General features: G+C 42.8%; 2 protein-coding genes across 4 annotated transcripts; both read right to left on the bottom strand.

The window, feature by feature from the left end:
* Positions 1–1,598: 1,598 nt before the first annotated feature.
* LOC102706245 (CO(2)-response secreted protease-like) lies at positions 1,599–5,948 on the bottom strand. Of its 3 annotated transcripts, none has more exons than XM_040524903.1 (10): positions 5,818–5,948; positions 5,230–5,694; positions 4,876–5,083; positions 4,615–4,767; positions 3,842–4,512; positions 3,669–3,772; positions 3,302–3,544; positions 3,113–3,227; positions 2,495–2,708; positions 1,599–2,391 (listed from the first exon to the last, which is right to left on the bottom strand). In XM_040524903.1, the coding sequence occupies exons 2-10, from the start codon at positions 5,314–5,316 to the stop codon at positions 1,823–1,825; spliced, it is 2,364 nt and encodes a 787-aa protein (XP_040380837.1). In that variant the 5' UTR covers positions 5,317–5,694; positions 5,818–5,948; the 3' UTR covers positions 1,599–1,822. The 3 variants fall into 3 exon arrangements, with proteins under 3 accessions (XP_040380837.1, XP_040380849.1, XP_040380845.1); XM_040524915.1 differs by having other exon boundaries at positions 5,266–5,694; XM_040524911.1 differs by having other exon boundaries at positions 5,230–5,678; positions 5,818–5,851.
* A 1,930-nt stretch (positions 5,949–7,878) lies between these two features.
* Positions 7,879–9,290, bottom strand: LOC102705968 (50S ribosomal protein 5, chloroplastic). Its single transcript, XM_006645706.3, has 2 exons — positions 9,134–9,290; positions 7,879–8,436 (listed from the first exon to the last, which is right to left on the bottom strand). The coding sequence occupies exons 1-2, from the start codon at positions 9,237–9,239 to the stop codon at positions 8,111–8,113; spliced, it is 432 nt and encodes a 143-aa protein (XP_006645769.1). The 5' UTR covers positions 9,240–9,290; the 3' UTR covers positions 7,879–8,110.
* Positions 9,291–17,970: the final 8,680 nt, after the last annotated feature.

The raw sequence follows: 17,970 nt of genomic DNA, 5'->3' as shown, positions 1-17,970 counted from the left end.
TTTTAAACATTTTTAATAAATAATTTTATTACTAAATCTCGGAGGAAAATATTTTCACCATATGAACCTTTTTGCCATTGGCGTGGCAAGATAACGCTGCCACACACCGGCGTGACAGTGTTGTCTTGCCACGCATAGCAAGCCTGCCACGCCAACCAGCTTGTGCGGCAGCGTTGTCTTGTCATTAACACTGGTTTGACGAAAAAGTTTATACGGTTAAAATATTGTTTAACAAGGTTCAGTAATAAATTTATTTATTAAAATGTTTTTAAAAAAATTCGGCAACTAACCTGTTCATAGGCCACTTGGCCCGGCTCCGACCCGAGCAGCTAGGCTCAGCCAGGCTTATGTTTCTCAACTTGAAATCCGCTACATAAACATTTAATAGTTTTTTGGGTGCAAAACTTTTAAATATAACTATAATATAATTAAAATGTGGTCGTTTAAGTTAGTAGAAAAAAATGAGAAAACCCACCATAGTGTTGTTCTTAGTTTGATATTCTTCCATATAAGTTGATTTGTTGAAAATATACCTCTCCTAATCTATTTTGATTTGACTTTGCGTCATATCACCGCTGCTTACATATTCTCACGGTCTTTTTCCATATATTATGTATGACCTAACACAATCTCATGGTTAACATGGCTACGAAGCATGTGACATCAATTGATCTTGACAAACAACTATCTCTATCGCTACCATAGGAATTGGATGTAGATGTCGCGTGCATAAAACTACTCTAATGGTGATGTTCGGATGATCGAACTCAATCGACATTGTCACACTCTCGTTAAACTCATGTTACCGACGTCAAAAGGTGTTGTCCATGAGTACACTTGACTCTAGGGGGATCTGCTCTATGAGTAGGAGGTGCCCAAGAACTTGGTTCAGAAAAAAATTTAGCCAGAGTTTATCTATTTTCGTCATATATATATACCCCTTTAATTTAAATTTAAGCACCCGCGACAATCTAAATCATGCTCAAAACACTGAAAAATTAAAAATAAAGTGGATGGCATCCCTTATATTTCGTTCTAGCTCCAACTTGCTTAACTCGCAAACCTAGTATTCAACTATAAACACTAAGACAGAGATCACCTTCATCGACCTATCAACCATAACCGTTTTTATTCTTGTCAAGAACATAAAACAAATAACCCGTTTAACCCGCTGGCCCAACCCGGCCTACATTGGCTTTCTGCAATTTCAGTTGGGTTATAAAAGAAAAATGTCTCAAACAGTGGATGAACACGAGCATTGCGCTTAGAGCAGATCCCCCCTAGAGTCTTGGGCGATCTTGGGCTTGACACGGCAGTTGGCCCGGTCTAATTACACTGTCATAATGTTTTATTATTATATCCGTTTAATATTAAACAATGTTTTGGTCATATGTATATTCATATGATTATATAAATACTACTAAATATAAATACATATATAAAATATATTCATTGATTTATGTATGAATCTAATTGGGATCAAAAACATATTTAGGGAGTAGCACTTACATATATAAATAGAGTTTATATATGTCGCTATTTTTTAAAGTCATTTATGGGTGTGTTGGTAGATGCTGCTGGTAGCTGCACATGCCCAATTGAATTTTTGTAAATGCTCAAAATGTGAATTATTCCATGTCAACACATATTGCGCTTCCTTCGCACATACAAATGGAATACTTGAAGTGTCAAGACTCAAGGCTGACCTTAAACACGCACGCACAAAACCAAGGTTACTCTAAAAAAAAGGAATTAATGCAGCCAAAAGAAATGGAAAAGAAAGAAGAAAAACAAAACAAACCAAAAAAAAAATCAGCACCAATCAGACGACATTAACCGCGAACGGTGTCCGGACGGAGTGCGCGCCGTCGGACCAGGTGACGGCGCCGTGCACGTACCCCTTGCTCGGCCCGGCGCCGCCGCTCGCGAAGCTCACCTGGTACGCCGCCGTCGTCCACCTCCTCGAGAACACCAGCCGGTCCGGCGACACCTTCACCGTCAGGCCCGGCGGCGCCTCGACGGCCGCGGCGTACGTCGCGTTCGGCGGGCCCACGTTCATGGCGGTGCGCGACACGGTGACCGCCTTCCCGGCGAGGAGACGCGGCACGGAGATGGACGGGTAGTTGACGCCCGCCGCGATCAGGTCCGGCGACGGCGCGCCGCGCGGGCAGGCGAAGCCGGCGCCGGCGGCGCCCGAGATCTTGCGGACGAGCTGCTCCTTGTAGCCGTAGTAGCAGAGGAAGTTGAGGTAGTCGCGCGCGGTGGTGTCGAACACCAGGCCGGGGCTGAGCGCCCGCAGCGGGCTGATCTCCCCGGCGCCCATGTCGTGCCCCGTCGCCGCGGCGCCCGTGCTGCTCGCCACCGGCTGCCCGAGGTTGTTCCTCGTCGTCGCTGCAAAGATCGATCGATCAACCACGCGCAGGTCGATCAGATACGCTATGCTCTGCTCTGCTCTCCTCGCGTTCTCGAATCTTGATCGCGTTGCATTACATACCTGTGGTCATGAGAGCTGATCGGATCATGGACGGCGACCAGCCCGGGTGGGCCGACTTGACGAAGGCGGCGGCGCCGGCGACGTGCGGGCAGGCCATCGAGGTGCCGGACTTGATGGCGAACGGCGACGGCTTCTTGCCGGCGGGCACATCGTCCTTGTCCACGGTGGGTATCGTCGCGGCGAGGATGCTCACCCCCGGCGCCATCAGATCAGGCTGCCACCCAACCAAAATCTTATTAACCACGCAGTCAAAATGCAAGCTTTACTACCATGGTCAATTTCTTTTAAACCGATTATTCTCAACTTTTTTTCTCATACGACGCTTACCGAACTATTAAATAATATTATTTTAAAAAAAATATCTACATATAAGTTCATTAAACTATATTTCTAAAACATATTTTTAACTTTATATTCCCTCCGTTACATGCTAATACATGAATATATGCAAACTCAAAAAAAGTCTTAAAACATAAAATGGATGAAGTATTTAATTTCACCGTTTATATAAAAAATCGCATCATAACCAAAGCGTAGTAATGCAAAAATGCTAATTAATCGTAGTGATCATTAGTAAGACGTCAAGATTAATTACTCGCTAATAAGCAATTAGCTAACCTTAAGGATGGCCTCGGTGAGGCCGCCGGGGCCGCGCGCCGAGAAGCTGGCCACCACCGGCGCCGGCTTGACCTCCTTGGCGTCCTCGGTCGGGAGGATCACAGCCGTCGGATTCCTGCACCGGAGCAAGATCAACCGTCGGATCACGTGAACGGCTCTAGCATTTTTGGGTTTTTGCCGGCGACTCACTTGGTGGCGTTGATGTACTCGAGGATCTGCGCGCCGGCGTCGGTGCCGACCTGGGAGAACGGGAAGCCGCCGGCGACGAACGGGTTGGCCTTCTCGGCGTCGTCGATGAGGACCAGGCCCCTCGCGCCGGCGCTCTCGGCGACCAGCTTCTTCACCCGCCGCGACACCATCGGGTCCGTGCCCACGCACACCACGATCTTCCCCGCCGCCTTCTGCGCGTCCAGCGACCCGGGGTAGCAGTTGCTGCACGCATGGATGGCGTTGTGGCCTTGTGAGCGTGCGCGCCGCTGATGTGCTCGGCTATTTGCCGCCGCCATGGGAAGTGGTTGCTGTGAGAGAGACGAGAGAGGTTGCTACGCGTACGTACCTTGCCTCCGACACCGGCGTGTACCGGCCGGCCACCTGTGGCCCGAAGACGAGAGGGTACTGCCCTCCGGTGATGCTCTGGTTGGAGAAGTTGATGGCCACTCCCTGCCATTGACGACGAGATCAAGCAAGGTTCCTGCGTTGGTGCTGCAAGGAGAAGAAGTGGCTGATTACCTTGATGATGGTGCCGTTGCCGAGGACGATGCTGGACTGGAAGGAGCGGTCGATGCTGGAGGCGGCGACGGTGAGGATCCAGGGGGCGGAGTTGACGACGGTGTAGGGGTTGGGCCCGTCGTTGCCGCCGGAGCAGACGACGAGGACGCCCTTCTGGTGGGCGTGGAAGGCGCCGAGCGCGATGGGGTCGGTGAGGAAGTCGGACTGGAAGGCGGAGCTCATGCCGATGGAGATGGACACCACGTCCACGCCGTCGCCCACCGCGTCGTCGATGGCCTTGAGCACCGCCGAGCTCGCGCACCCGCCCAGCGAGCACGCCTTGTACACGGCCAGCCGGCTCGCCGGCGCGCCGCCCTTCGCCGCGCCCTTGGCGAGGCCGTAGTAGTCGGCGGCCGCCACCACCGCGCCGGCCGCCGTCGACGCGGTGTGCGTGCCGTGCCCGACGGCGTCCCGCGGCGAGCCCCCCGTCGCCGTCCCGCCGATGCCGAGCGACGACGTGTTCGACGCCCTCGCCACCGAGCCGGGCTGGCCGCCGTAGTACCGCGCGCCGATGAGCTTCTTGTTGCAGTCGCTCTTCTTGAAGTCAGGGCCTTCCATGCACACGCCGCGCCACCGCGCTGGCACCTCCCCCATCCCGGCGTCGCTGAAGCTCGCCGACTCCGGCCACACGCCTAACGGCCATCACACGAAGACGTCAGAGCTCCGAACACAAGACAGCTATCACCTTGCCAGTCAGTGTCACAGTGACACGTCTGACTCTCGCTAGCACGCACCGGTGTCGACGATGCCGACGATGACGTCGCCGGAGGCGCGGCGGCCGAGGCGGTCGGAGCGGAGGCCGGACTGCACGTCGAGGAAGTCCCACGACCGCGTCGTGTGCAGCTCCAGCGCGCGGTCTCTGAACACGGACACAACCCTCTCGTGCCCTGCAACAACAACACAAAAAAAAAAGATCCCATCACCGAGGCTCGATCACGGCGATCGCCGGAGACAAATCATCCAGGAAATGGATCGGGTGGTGGCGGTGGCCGGACCGGACAGCGCGACGGCCTCTGCCTCGGTGAGCTCGGCGGCGAAGCCCTCGAACGCGTGGCGGTAGCTATGCGTCAGCGCCGCCACCTCCCCCTGCTCCTCGCCGGCCGGCGCGACGGACGTCAGCATCTCCACGTGCCTCGCCCGCACCGCCGCCTCCTCCTCCACCGCGCCACCGCCGCCGCCGCCGCCCAGGTAGACGACATACGACTGCCAACAATTACACCAAACAACAACTGATCACAACCATGGTAAAAAGCATCCCAAGAACTCAGTTGCAATCAAACTAACAATTAATCTACTCCAAACTCTTGCAGGATCATGCAATCGAACAGTGGTCGATCAAATTCATCTACCTCTCTGGTCTGGTCTGGCTCGGCTGAGAGAGGTACCAGGAGGCGGTAGGCGAGGACGAGGATGACGAAATGCGCGCGGTTCACCATGGATGGAAGCTCTCCTGATCTCAAGGTCAGCTTCAATGGAGCAACACACGTACACTAGTTCTCTACTACTGCTAGATGGCTAAATATTTTGTGCTCGTGCAGAAATCATCTGAGCTGCAAGTGCAATTGCAAGTGAGGAGATGATATGATATGAAACTCCTCAGAATGGGGCCCAATTTGTAGCTGGAATTCTGCCTTGCTTTTGATATCTGCAGAATCAGATTCATCTGAACTCTGACTGGTCTCTTTATGTACCCTTCTTCCTTTTGATGATTCTTTAGCTCTCTCTTTTCCATGGGAGCATGGCAGACAGAAGCTTCTCATGGTGATCCGCTTCTCGCCGTCGTCGTCGTTGTCATCACCTGATCGGCCACATGGCTGGTTGAGAGACCAAAACGAGATTAAAAATAATAATAATTCTGCCCAAATGATTGTTTTTCTCAAGAGGTTGCTTGGCTGTGAGGAATGGAATATGTGCGATCTGACACTGTCTCTACTTACTGGTGAAGATGAAGCCTTGCTTTGCTTTGCTTTCCACTCCTTTCCTCCTGCACTTAATTAGGCTTATCGTTTCAGTGATCTTTTTTATTCACTTGGAAATGCTCCTGGTGTTTCACTCTGAGCTTTAGTTAGTGTGCATTGCTTCTTGGTTGATGCCTGGATATCTCCAGGTGGCTGCTGATCAGAAAGTGATGTGCCACAAAGTCAGTTAAGGGTCTCTGCTGTGCTGTTGCTGGGTTTAACTAACAAGTTCTTGCCAACAGATTGGGAATTGGCGTTAATAGTGTCGGTGCCACGTATCATGACAATTGTTGACAAAGCTGAGGCAGGATGCCTTCTTTCACCTGGCTGTCTTCTTTCGAATCAGAAATAAGAATTGCAAAGACCATGTATATTATCAGGTTTCCTTTAGCTAGTGTCAGTCGTTTTCTGGTGGTTGAGCTCACATCTCAGGCATCATCAGAACACCTTTTCGCAACAGATTTGCTTCTTTCTTCTTCTGATCAGTGCCTCTTTTCTCTCTATCCTTCTTTTGTTCTTTCGTATCGATTGTGACCGTAATATCCAATAGTGGGATCGATCATCGACGACGACGATTGTTTAAGATCCAAGACGATGATCAGATCATACGGATCGTGATTTAAGGGTTTGGAAGCAAAGTGAGAAAGTAACAAGAGATGTGGAGTTACACTGACCATCGGTGCCGGCACATGAGAAAAAGTGTCTTCTACAGCACACCCGGCTGCCTTTGGTCCTTGAGAAGGCAGCGTAGCAATGGAGTGATCTTGCTTGATACCTTGTTGCCACCGATCAGGCCATGATCTCGGTCATCTTGCAAAGAAGAAAGCCCGAAATGTTTGTCGGCGCAAATGGTTGCAGTTCATCCTTTTGCTTTGGTTGTGTTAGTTGTCAGGCAGACAGAAAATCTGACACCCTTCCATCCAAAATTCAGACAAGGTATTGCGGGCGATTGTTTGGCTTATTCAGGTAAAAAGCTAAACGACATATTTGCAAATGAAAAATATTTCTATATACGTGTTTTTAGCGATCTTAAAGCCATGACTGAAAAATAAACTGGGATGAAACAACTCCAAAATCTATTTCAAATTAAGACTGGAAAGTCAAATTTTAGTTTATAAGCATAAACAAAAAACAAATAGATGGGGCTGATTACCTGAACAATTTGAACTATGATTCGTTCAAGTCCATTATTACTACCATATTCTTTAGTTCTTTCAGCAGAAAACATCAAAATGTTTATAATTCAGTTGAAAATGTTTAATTACTCTTACACACACAAAAACTAATAACTGAAAAGGATTTTGTGAGGCACTGAGGTGTATGGTGAATTGTTCCTTCCTTGAGCATCAAAGCATAAGTGGCCCTAAAGAGAGAAGCGTGTTGTCAGTAGCACACAGGCAGGTAACAACCATGTAGCCAAGCAAGTAAGCAAACAAAGATTCTTTCCAGCAACTTAGGAAACTAGGAATCCACCTTATGAGACTGCCAGACTGATGCTGCTGAAAAAACATGGTCAGCTACGGCCATGTTTGGTTCCTACTTTAGAGAGCTTACAAATTTGTTTCCACAAAAGCATCAATGCTTACATTTGTAGTAATTTTGACAGCACACCGACAAGTCACAAATATGGCTAAAGAAGGTTAATTTCAGAAAAGTTTTACAACCACATCACAAGAAGAGCAACATGAGAAATGGAAAACGGCACTCTTCATATTATTCACATTTTTTGGACAAGATTCAAATCATTCAAATTGTACCTGACAAAGTGGCAAACAACAAACTCAAATTTGCTCCAGTTCTTTCCTGGTCCAGGTTTATCCTTGTGCTCTAATCTACATCATGTCAATTAAATAGTTGTAAGAGGCCCTAACAAAACACAGCAGGAAAGTGTACACAGGCAAATATCCCACAAATATACATGGCACTATGGCAGCACAGGAGGCTTGCTGACCACTGATAGTACTTGAGCTGGGAAACATGTACAGATATGATGGAAGCAATTGGACCAAGGGAAAAAAAAGGAGGGACATATAAGAAGAATTTTTGTGCAACGCTGGCTTTGTGTGTTTTTTAGCAATGACCGGTTTAACCATCTCTAAAAGAATATAAGAAACTTCATTGAGAAAGAAATAATCACATTTTACAGACGTTGCGTTTCATATTTAACAACAAAATTCGCTGATGCGTCAACTTAGCAAAGACAGAGCTGGATGAACAGAACACACACAGGTGTACAGAAGAACCGAGAATGGCTGACTGATATCATTGCTGGCTAGACGTTCTTGAGCTTCTTCATCTTGGATGGTGGCCATCTACCTTTCTTCCTCAGCCGCCTCTTCTGGACAAGGCGCCTGCGCCGCTGCCTCAGCTTCTTGGCTAGCTTCATCTTCGCCCTCTGCTCCATGATCATCTTCTGCTTGGTTTCAAGTGGCATTGTCTCGATCGAAGCTGCCGGTTTTGGCTCCTCTGGTTGATCTGTGCCAGCTTCTTCCGCGCCAGCCTCTGCCGAGGCATGCACAGAAACTGGCCTCTTATTGGTAAAAGAAGCACTCAGAGGGTTCTGAAGGGAGGCGAGATTCTTGCATTGAAGCCTTGAGGCTGCAGCAACAAAAATGATCTTACTGTGCATCATTTTAAACATGGAATTCAGAGTTCATCTGTGCAATTCTTTTTGTTCTTTGGAAACTGGTAAGATCTCCGGTATTTATAGAACAAAAGCTATAAATCTGGCTCATATATGCCACGTCATGGATAGCATCTACTGCTAGTAGCACTTGTAGCATTCTTGCTTATATAGTGTGACGAATTTTGAAAGAGAAAATATATGAAAAATCTACTCATTTATAGCAATAGGTAAGTCCCAAACATAGTGTGCTACTAATATCATCTCCTGCCAGTGACAATGCTTATAAAACATCTGATTTTATCATCTAAGCACGGAACAATCAAAGATTTGTGAATCTGTTGATTTCTCTGAGCAGAACTATATATATTCTCACATATCCTATAAAGATAAATGCACGTAACATCTCAAGAACTGATGCAGACAACATGTTTGAAGAAATTCCCTACCGACCCAGGCGCCTTCAAAAAGAAAAACAAAAGAGCCACGAATCTAACCAAGGGCGCATGTCTATACCAATCCTCCAGACGATTTACACATCACAGCTCGTAGTAATTGAGAGCATTGTACCCACTCAATATATAATCCATCAAAGAACCAACCCCCCACCCCTCAAAAGGGACTTACGGACAAGACTCCCGTTACAGAGAAGAAGGTATTCGCGGAGGTTACCGTGGACGGAGACGACGTTGAGAGAGGCGGCAGCGGCGGGGAGAGCTCTGGCGCGAGGCGGGCAGGCGGCGAGGAAGGAGACGGTCGGGGAGAGGAGGAGCGCCATGGCTGTGGATTTGGCTTCTCGGCCCGTCGGCCTATCCACCCGTGCGGCCGGAGGGATAAGCCCGCGCTGCTGTGAGGAGACGAGGACGCTCCAGCCGTCCGATGGAGAATCAACGCTCAAATTTAATCGAGATCGAGAATGGGGATTTTTTATTTTTAAAATAATTTTAATAAATAATTGTATTAATAATCTTTAAGATATTAAAAACATTTACATATGAGGTTTAATGATAAAATATTTATTAAAAAGTTTTAATATAAATAATTAAGAATGGACGTGTGCCCATGACTGTGCACCACATGTCAAAGATATGCTAATACTTTACTTTGTAAAACCTTGTACTGGGTTCATCCGAAAAATATTGGATATAAAAATTACATAATTTCTAACATAAGCCCAAAATTAAATAATTTGTATTAGGAACACATATTTTTGCCTCAAATTTAGGATACAAAACAACTGATTTTAGGTATACCTGAATATTGGAGAAAGACTTAAGCATCTGTTGGAGATATGTTTTCTAGCCTAATTCCCAAAATTGTTTCTAGCCTAATTCCCAAAATTCACCTTTAAGGTCAGTTTTAGATAACTTTTGGAGATGCTCTCATATGTGGAATTGAGAGTACAAATTATTATTGTGGAGCAATATAATCCATCACCTTTCGCCGCCGCTCTGATCATTGAGAGGTTGTTGGTTCGACGACCGAGGGGTGAGGAAATGATCACGAAGAGAGGAGGAAACGACGCATCGAGGATAATGTGGTAGAGGTTAACAATCCTAACTACTCCATCTCCGAGTCTTCAAGATTGATGCCACACTAGGAGTGGACATGGCGGCAGTCCTTGGGCGTGGCGTTGCTGCCACCACACTCACCACATCGCCATGTCTACGTGATGCCTAACATGGCATGTCATTTGTCATTGTGGAGTCTCAATACGGCCAATAGATCGTAGGTGTCGGCGGGGTCTCTTAGTCCCGACATATCATCCTGATCGCTCACACCTAGGGAGGTGGTTATAAGGTCTATGCCATCGCTTGTCGACTCTCCTTGACGTCACCGCTCAACTTCGAGCCATGGTTTGAGGTCTTCGATCTTAACACTACAAGCTACCCCTCTCCGAGGTACCATCATTAGAATAAAGCTAACGATGTTGCCATTCTTTCTTATGCTACATCACCCTTCTCGATCTCCTCGACCCGCCCATGCTCGTTGTCATGTCCTATATCATTGTCGGCTTTCACTGTTCCACATCACCCCTCTCCCTTTGGCGGGACAAGGACACCTACACGTTCAACATAGAGACCGAGGAGTGGGAGCAGGTGAATGACAAAAACCTTCTTTTCAATGGCCAAGTCAGGCCACCGACGATAAGAGCAACTTTTTTGTCTCCTACTCTAAGGCGAAGGATGTGGCGGTCATGTTCCACATCAATAACGTCTCCAATTCATCGGCGGTGGTGTCGGTGGCCACGCAAAACGAATACAACATCATGGAGCATGGGGCTTTTAATTTTTGTCACACTTTACCAGTTAAGTTTAGTACCGCTCACTAAACTCGATGAGAGAAAATTGTGAGTGACAAAAAGTTAAATTTTCCCATGGAGCTGACTGTGCTGGACATGTCAATGGTTCCTGATTGTTATTCGTTAGCCCTTATCGGCCACTAGGGATGGATGGAAGCTTCTGCTCCTTTAGCTCATTGGTTCTTGGTCGTCAACTCTTGTACGCCACTGGGGATGGAAGCTTCTGCTCCTTCAAATCGTCGTGCTACAACCGCCCAAGTTCACGTAAGATTATGGAGCGTTCCGAGATTCCCACCGTAGCTTCGACATGGAGATCAATGCTGGTGCTGCGGAGGATTATCAATGCTAGTTCTCCATCCGTGAAGCTTTACAAAATCTACGACGGGTCATTTTTAGGGTTGTCGGTGGGAAAAGATAAACGACATATTTACAAACGAAAAGTAATTTATGAATAAAACTTTTATATACGTGTTGATATAAAACCCAAATTTGGATAATAAACTTTGGTGAAATTTTTTTTTAAAATCAGCTTCAAATTTAAGGTTATAACCTAAATCTAAAGCCAAAAGATAGGAGTGAACAAGTCTCGCTGGCTGAAATTTATTTATTTATTATTCCTGACTTAATTGCCACATTGTCGCCACGTTTTTAATCCTACGTCAAAACCACTCCAAACAACAGTGCCTAGCGATAATTCATCCGGATTAAAAAAAATTGAGGATGCTAAATATATGTTTCAATAATTGAGTGGGGGTATTTCTTACTTTTTTTCAATAAGAATATGTCCACGTACATGCTCGTACGGCTGGTGGAGAATATTTATCGAACCAGAAGATATAGTATGCTAAAAAATTCAATCATCTTTAATAATATAAAATTTCATAATCTTTAATATAATTTCTTTTAGAGGGAAAGAAGAACAGCATAATCATATTTGCTACTAGTATAAGTGGCGTGCGCGCGTTGCATACTTGCATGCTTGTGGTGAACGGGCGGGAATGTTTTTTGGGCCTACTGGACGGTGGGCTGGTGCAGTTCTCTCTCTCTTTTAGCATATTTGATCGTGACTATTTTATTGGTTTTGAAAGTTTCAACTTCAAAATTGGAACTGTTGGTTTAAATTTTGGAACTTTCATTCGACTCCAAATTTTTAAACTCTCAACTCAAATTTAGAAATTTTTACTTAGATCAATACTTAACCTCAAATTTGGAAACGTTCAGTCCAAATTTTAAAACTTGTATATCAACAGATTATTAGAAATAATTAGCACGAGTAAATTAGAAATTAACAACATTCGGGGTGCCTCTAACTTAACCTCAAAGTTGTTGTGCACTACAACGTGACATAGAATAAGATACGTGGCATTTAAATTCCACGTTTATAGTCGATATTTATCCCAGTGTTTAGGGCCGCGTTTGAACGGAGGAGATAAGTTAACTTATCTCTGGCACAGAAAATGTAATAATAGATTAGTACATAATTAATTAATTATTAAAAATATAAAATAGATTAATATGATTTTTTAAAACAACTTTCCTATAAAAATTTTTTATAAAAAATACACCGTTTAGCAGTTTGGGAAGCATGTGCGTGGAAAACGAGGGGGTAAGTTAACTTGGAGGGAGGAAACGAACGCGGCCTAGGAGGATTCGGAGGCATTTACAAAGTATGACATTCTCTTCAGTTTTTTTTATTTGACGATGTTGAATTTTAGATTTACGTTTGACTATTCGTTTTATACAAATCTTTTGTGCAAATATATATAATTAGAAGTAATGCTTAAAATTCCTTTAGTGATAAATTAAATCATAACAAAACAATTAATAATTATATATTTTTTAAATATGACGAAGGATCTGGATCTAAAAATCAACGGTGTCAACTAAAAAAAGAGTGAGTAAACAAATATTGGTGTAGGTATTTATAAACATCGGCATAGAACATAGCATTGTTTTATTTAACACGCTTGTTGATTAGCAATATTGGCCGCTGATCAATACTTGCGTGGTTCAGTTTCATAATTTTGGCATCACTGGCTACAGTCCTGAGTTAGTAACTTATCCATGCCTATCCACATAAAGGGCCATAAAATCAACTTCCATTATAAGATGAGATTCAAAAACAGCAACAAATGCCGGCTTCATTTATGTGAGAGTTGTTTATGTACTCATGCTCCTGAAGATGGTTGTGATGCGAAGAAGTCACAACGGGGTGTGTTTGGTTGCTCGCATTAATCTAGCATGATCCATCTTTCCTGTCCAGGATGAGTATGATCTGGCTATGGAGATACAAAATTTGAAGAAGAGCGTGTGCAAGGAGCATCATAACTAATGTATTTGGGGATGCACAATTGAATTTTTATCCCAATGTACTTTGTTCAGATTATTATAATGATAATATACTCCCTCCATTTCATATCGTGAGATTTTATGACGTTGCCTAGATTTATTCGTAGATTAATATAAATGTTTTTATATATCCAGATTTATTAATATCCATATTTATATGAATATAGGTATGACCCATAACTCGAATGGGAGGAATAGTTCCTAAGTGAAATTTAGTTCAACTTCACCCTATGGACATTGTAAAGGATAACTAGTTACTACAGTACAACATTTTTTTATTCATTTAGTAGCCAATAAAAACCCATGGTTGTAAGATGGAGGTCAATAAAAAAAAGTTTGGATGTCACATTTAGCCGCCCGCACGAGAGAGGTATCAGGTTGCCTCACATTCGTTCAATTTCTGTGTCTTTAGGGAAAAAAAAATAAGAATATAACTTAGTGCCTGTTTGGATCCAGTAACTTTTTTTAAGTTCTTTATCATATCAAATGTTTGACGTTAATTAGGAGTATTAAATATACACTGATAACAAAACTAATTACAAAATAAAGGCTATTTCATTAGACAAATTTTTTAAGCCTAATTAAGCCACGATTAGCAAATGTTTACTGTAGCACCACATTCGATAATCATGGATTAATTAGACTTAATAGATTCGTCTCGCGAAATAGTCTAAAGTATGGTGTGTGTTTTATTAATAGTCTATATTTAATACTTTTAATTAGTGTCTAAATATTCGATGTGACAGTGACTAAAACATGCCCTTATAATAATGTCACCATAGTTTCAAGATTAATCGTGGTTGACGAGTTCTTATGTGCTATTTTGAATTGTTATCACCCTTCTAAAGACAATTCTTTTATTTGTCGGAAATACTTCAGTTAGTTGAGAATAGTTTGAGTTGCACTAAATTTCTGAGTGCGCAATTATCCTATTTTAACGCACGGACACCTGGCTAGTATAAACTTGAAAATGGATTTAATGTTTTTTCAAGAAACATTTTTTCACAAAAAATGAAATGTTTTGCAGTTTAGTAAGCCTGTTCACAATAAATGGGAAAGTAGCTTCCTCTGACAACAGAAATCAAACATAGCCTGCATCATAATTAAGAAGTTCAAATCAAATAGTAAACCATCATCGTTCTTCTTCTCTATCTATTAGTTATATGCTCGTGCATTTGCAACGGAGTTATGTTTAACAAGAAAATAGTTAGATCAAAGCACAAATTTATAAACACTAAGCAAAAATGATGTGGATAATATGTAACAAAGAATAATATATAAAACATTTCACATCCATAAACAAATCATATAATATAAATATATCATTTAATACTATAATAGAATGTCTCAGTAAAAGAAGCAATCATATGAAGAGGTAGACATGGCCCTCCTCCAGATTGACGACGACAATGAGGACGCCATGTTGCCGACGAGCTCCTTCTGCACTGCTGGCAGCCATGGCGCCATGGAACCTCATGCCACTGTCACAGCTCCGAACGACAATGGTAGACAACGACCCTCCTTCAGATCAACAACTACGACGTGCCCTTAATATGGAGATTATTTTGTAACTTTTGTTTTTTTTTTGCGTCAACATGTGTTTATTTTAAATGGACACCAGTTATGCGCAAAAGGGTAGGGGTGAGGAAGACTTGTGTGGTCTACTGTTTTTTATTTCTTTTTTCTTTGTGTGTGTAGAGAAGATGACCGATCTCCAGCTTGTTTTTTTTTTCTAGGCAGTTGCATCAGTATTTTTTGGATATATAGTTTGTTTGTTTCTCCTTATTTAGTAGGCATATCCGTTCATCCCTTTTTTATTTTTCTTTATTATCGCGAGCAGGTGCGTGCCTATGTAAAGAACTCTTTTTTTTGTGTGTTTTTGGTGGGTAGTTTGTGTTTCTACAATTGTGGGGGACTTTTTTGTTTTTCTTTCTTTCCATGTAGGTGTGTCATTCTTTTTCTAAGAGGGACACACGTCATATGTAGATGGAGGGGAAGGAGGATGACTCCATTTTAAGTAGTAGAGATACCATGAGTAGGTGCGTGTGTATGTAGAGAACTTTTTTGAGGTTTTTTTTTGGCATTTGTGTTCCTACTATTTTGGGGGGATTTTTTTGTTTTTCTTTCTTTCCGTCTGAAGGTGCATCGTTCTTTTTCCGAGAGGGACACACGTCGCACACGTAGGAGGGGAAGGAGCACGACTCCTCTTTTGAGTAGTAGAGATAGTTTTGAAAGGTTGGTTGCCCTATCGAGTCTACAAACTAATTAAGTGCACGTGCAGTCTGGCATAGACTCTTAGACACTACACATTTATTTAAATATAGTCATCCAATTTTTTCATTTCTACTTGTGCTTATAAGCAAAAATTTAAATTCCCAATCTTAAATTTAGAGTTGATTTGGAGTTTTTTCATCGAAGTTTATTTTTTAAGGCTTGGCTCGTAGAACGCTGAGAATACATGTATAAAAGTTTTATTCATAAATTATCTTTCATTTACAAATATGTCGTTTGTTTTTCCATAAAAAACCAAACAATCGCGCCTGTGCCTTTTACAATGGATGAGATAACAAAGTCGTTAACCATTGATGCAAAATAAATATTTGTTTCTTACTACCTTCGTTTCATAATATAAGACATTTTAACTATACCTAAATTCATCTATTGGCTAATGTATATTTTTTATATGTGTCTCGATTTATTAACATTCATACGAATGTAGTTCATGTCAGAATTAATGTCTTATATTGTGAAATGAATGTAGTACTAATCTTTTCTTTTTTTCCACCCTCGTGTAGCAAAGTTTTTATTTTATATATGTTAATAGTCATTCTTGAGCCATTGTTAATCATAGCAACCATGTTTGTCTCACTTCTCTCTTCCATATCATTAAGTATTTCTAATTAGCGAGATTAAGAACCTCACATTAATGGCCATAGAATATGCCCCAATAATGTCATATGAAATATAAATCATTTCATTATCTAAAAAATAAAGTTGAGACTATGGCTGTATAATATATTTTTTGCGCCCTCCCAATACATAAATAGAAGTTGATACTCCCTCCGGCTATAAATATTTAATGTTTTGAATAACATGTGACTAAGCTTTTGAAACTTTGACCAAATGTTTAGTTTAAAATCAAAAGAAACAACATGTGCAAATTCTCCTTAAAAAGTACCAGTATAATATATATCATAATTTTATTATATTTTATAGACTTAGTATAATATAAAATTAATGGTCAATGTTTTAAAGTACAATTAAATTCTGCCCTAAACGTCAAATGTTTATGAAGACATGAGCATTATTCTCATATAACTTTACTAATAGAACATGTCATCTATTTTGGCACCATCGAAAATGTAGGACATGGCATTAATTTTCTTCGGTTTGTCTAAATTACTAAAGATCACCGCACTAACTTTCTTTACACAATTAGTTAAAAATAGTAAACTATCACAAGTTGCCAACACAGTAGAAAGAATATAATAACCCCAACATAGACGTATAAATAAATTTCACAACGTTAAACTTCTATTATTTCTTTTCTAATATGTCAAGATAAAATTAGTAGAGCGAGCCCAAATTGAACTTGAAAATAAAAAAGGGAATTCTTAACCTTCATTTGAAAGAAAATCTATGGTTCTAGCTCCGATGGCCTCCCCTCCTCTTGTATCAGGAACACCCTAACTCCTGCAATGGACCTATGGATTAGGGTTGGAGGTTGAAGGAAAGGTAGGAGGGGGTGAAGGAAGAGGAAGATGGGGTTTCTCCATGGTTAGATGGAATAACCATGGGCGGTAGACATGGGTGAGCCGTCAGGAGGTGGCGACCCATAGCTGGAGCCGTGGGGGTGGAGGAAGGTGGTGGACTGCCATCGGTAGCAACGGCAAGGGGGAAACGAGAGTGGTTAACAAGCGGTACAGGAGCCAACAGAGACAAGGGAGACGATGGGGTGAGAGAACCTTGTTGCCGCTGAATCAAGGAGGAGGAGAGCAGGGGGGATGCTAGGTGGCGGTTCGTTGTGGCAATGGCGTGGAGAAGGCAGGGGACAGGTGAAAAATTCAACCAATAACATTGGAGTCAGAGCAAGGAGAAAGGAGACGATGGATTGGGGGTACAACATAATCTCAATGGAATTCAATAGTCCAAAATCTGCAAGTTTTTTGGGGGTGCTTCTATTAAATGTCAAATAGATGGTCCCATAAAAAAGACAATAGACTAGGTATGTGATTGAAGGGAGCGTAATATTAACAACACTTGTTATTTGCAAGCTAGAGTGCCTTGAATAAATCTAACATTATACTTTTCATGAGGAAGCTATACGCTTTTTTTAAAAGAAATCTTTTAGCACCGTTTGGGTGTTGCTTTGTGTAGTTCCAACTCCAAATGTTTTTGATGTTGGGTTTCCTAGCTCAAAAGGTCGAAGGAGTTGGAGCTACGGGTGGACTAAAGTCACTGACTAAAACATTTTATTCGACCAAAACCAAGCTCAAGACATTCTAATTCAATATACAAGCTCTACTTTTTTCATGATAAATAAACCAAGAGATATAGCCTTACCATTAGGGGTGTGCGTTCGGTTCTTTTCGGGTTGCTCAGTTTGGTTTCTTCGATTTAAGTTAAGATCGGTTGTGTAAAATAGAAACCAGATTAGCTGAAAAAAGCAAAAGCGCAATAAAAAATTCCAAAGAAAATCGGTTCGGTTTTATATCGAACAGGAGAAACCACATACATGCATGACACAAGGAGCAAAGCGTTGATGGGCCCCACACCTACGGACCATGTCACACATGCATGACACATAACACACTATGGTCAATGGGCCCCGCACCCACTTGGAAAAAGAAAATTCTGC

Source organism: Oryza brachyantha, chromosome 1 (genome assembly GCF_000231095.2).
Source record: "Oryza brachyantha chromosome 1, ObraRS2, whole genome shotgun sequence".
Lineage (NCBI taxonomy): Eukaryota > Viridiplantae > Streptophyta > Magnoliopsida > Poales > Poaceae > Oryza > Oryza brachyantha.
Note: the sequence above shows the minus strand (reverse complement) of the source record. Positions and strands in the feature narration are given on the sequence as shown.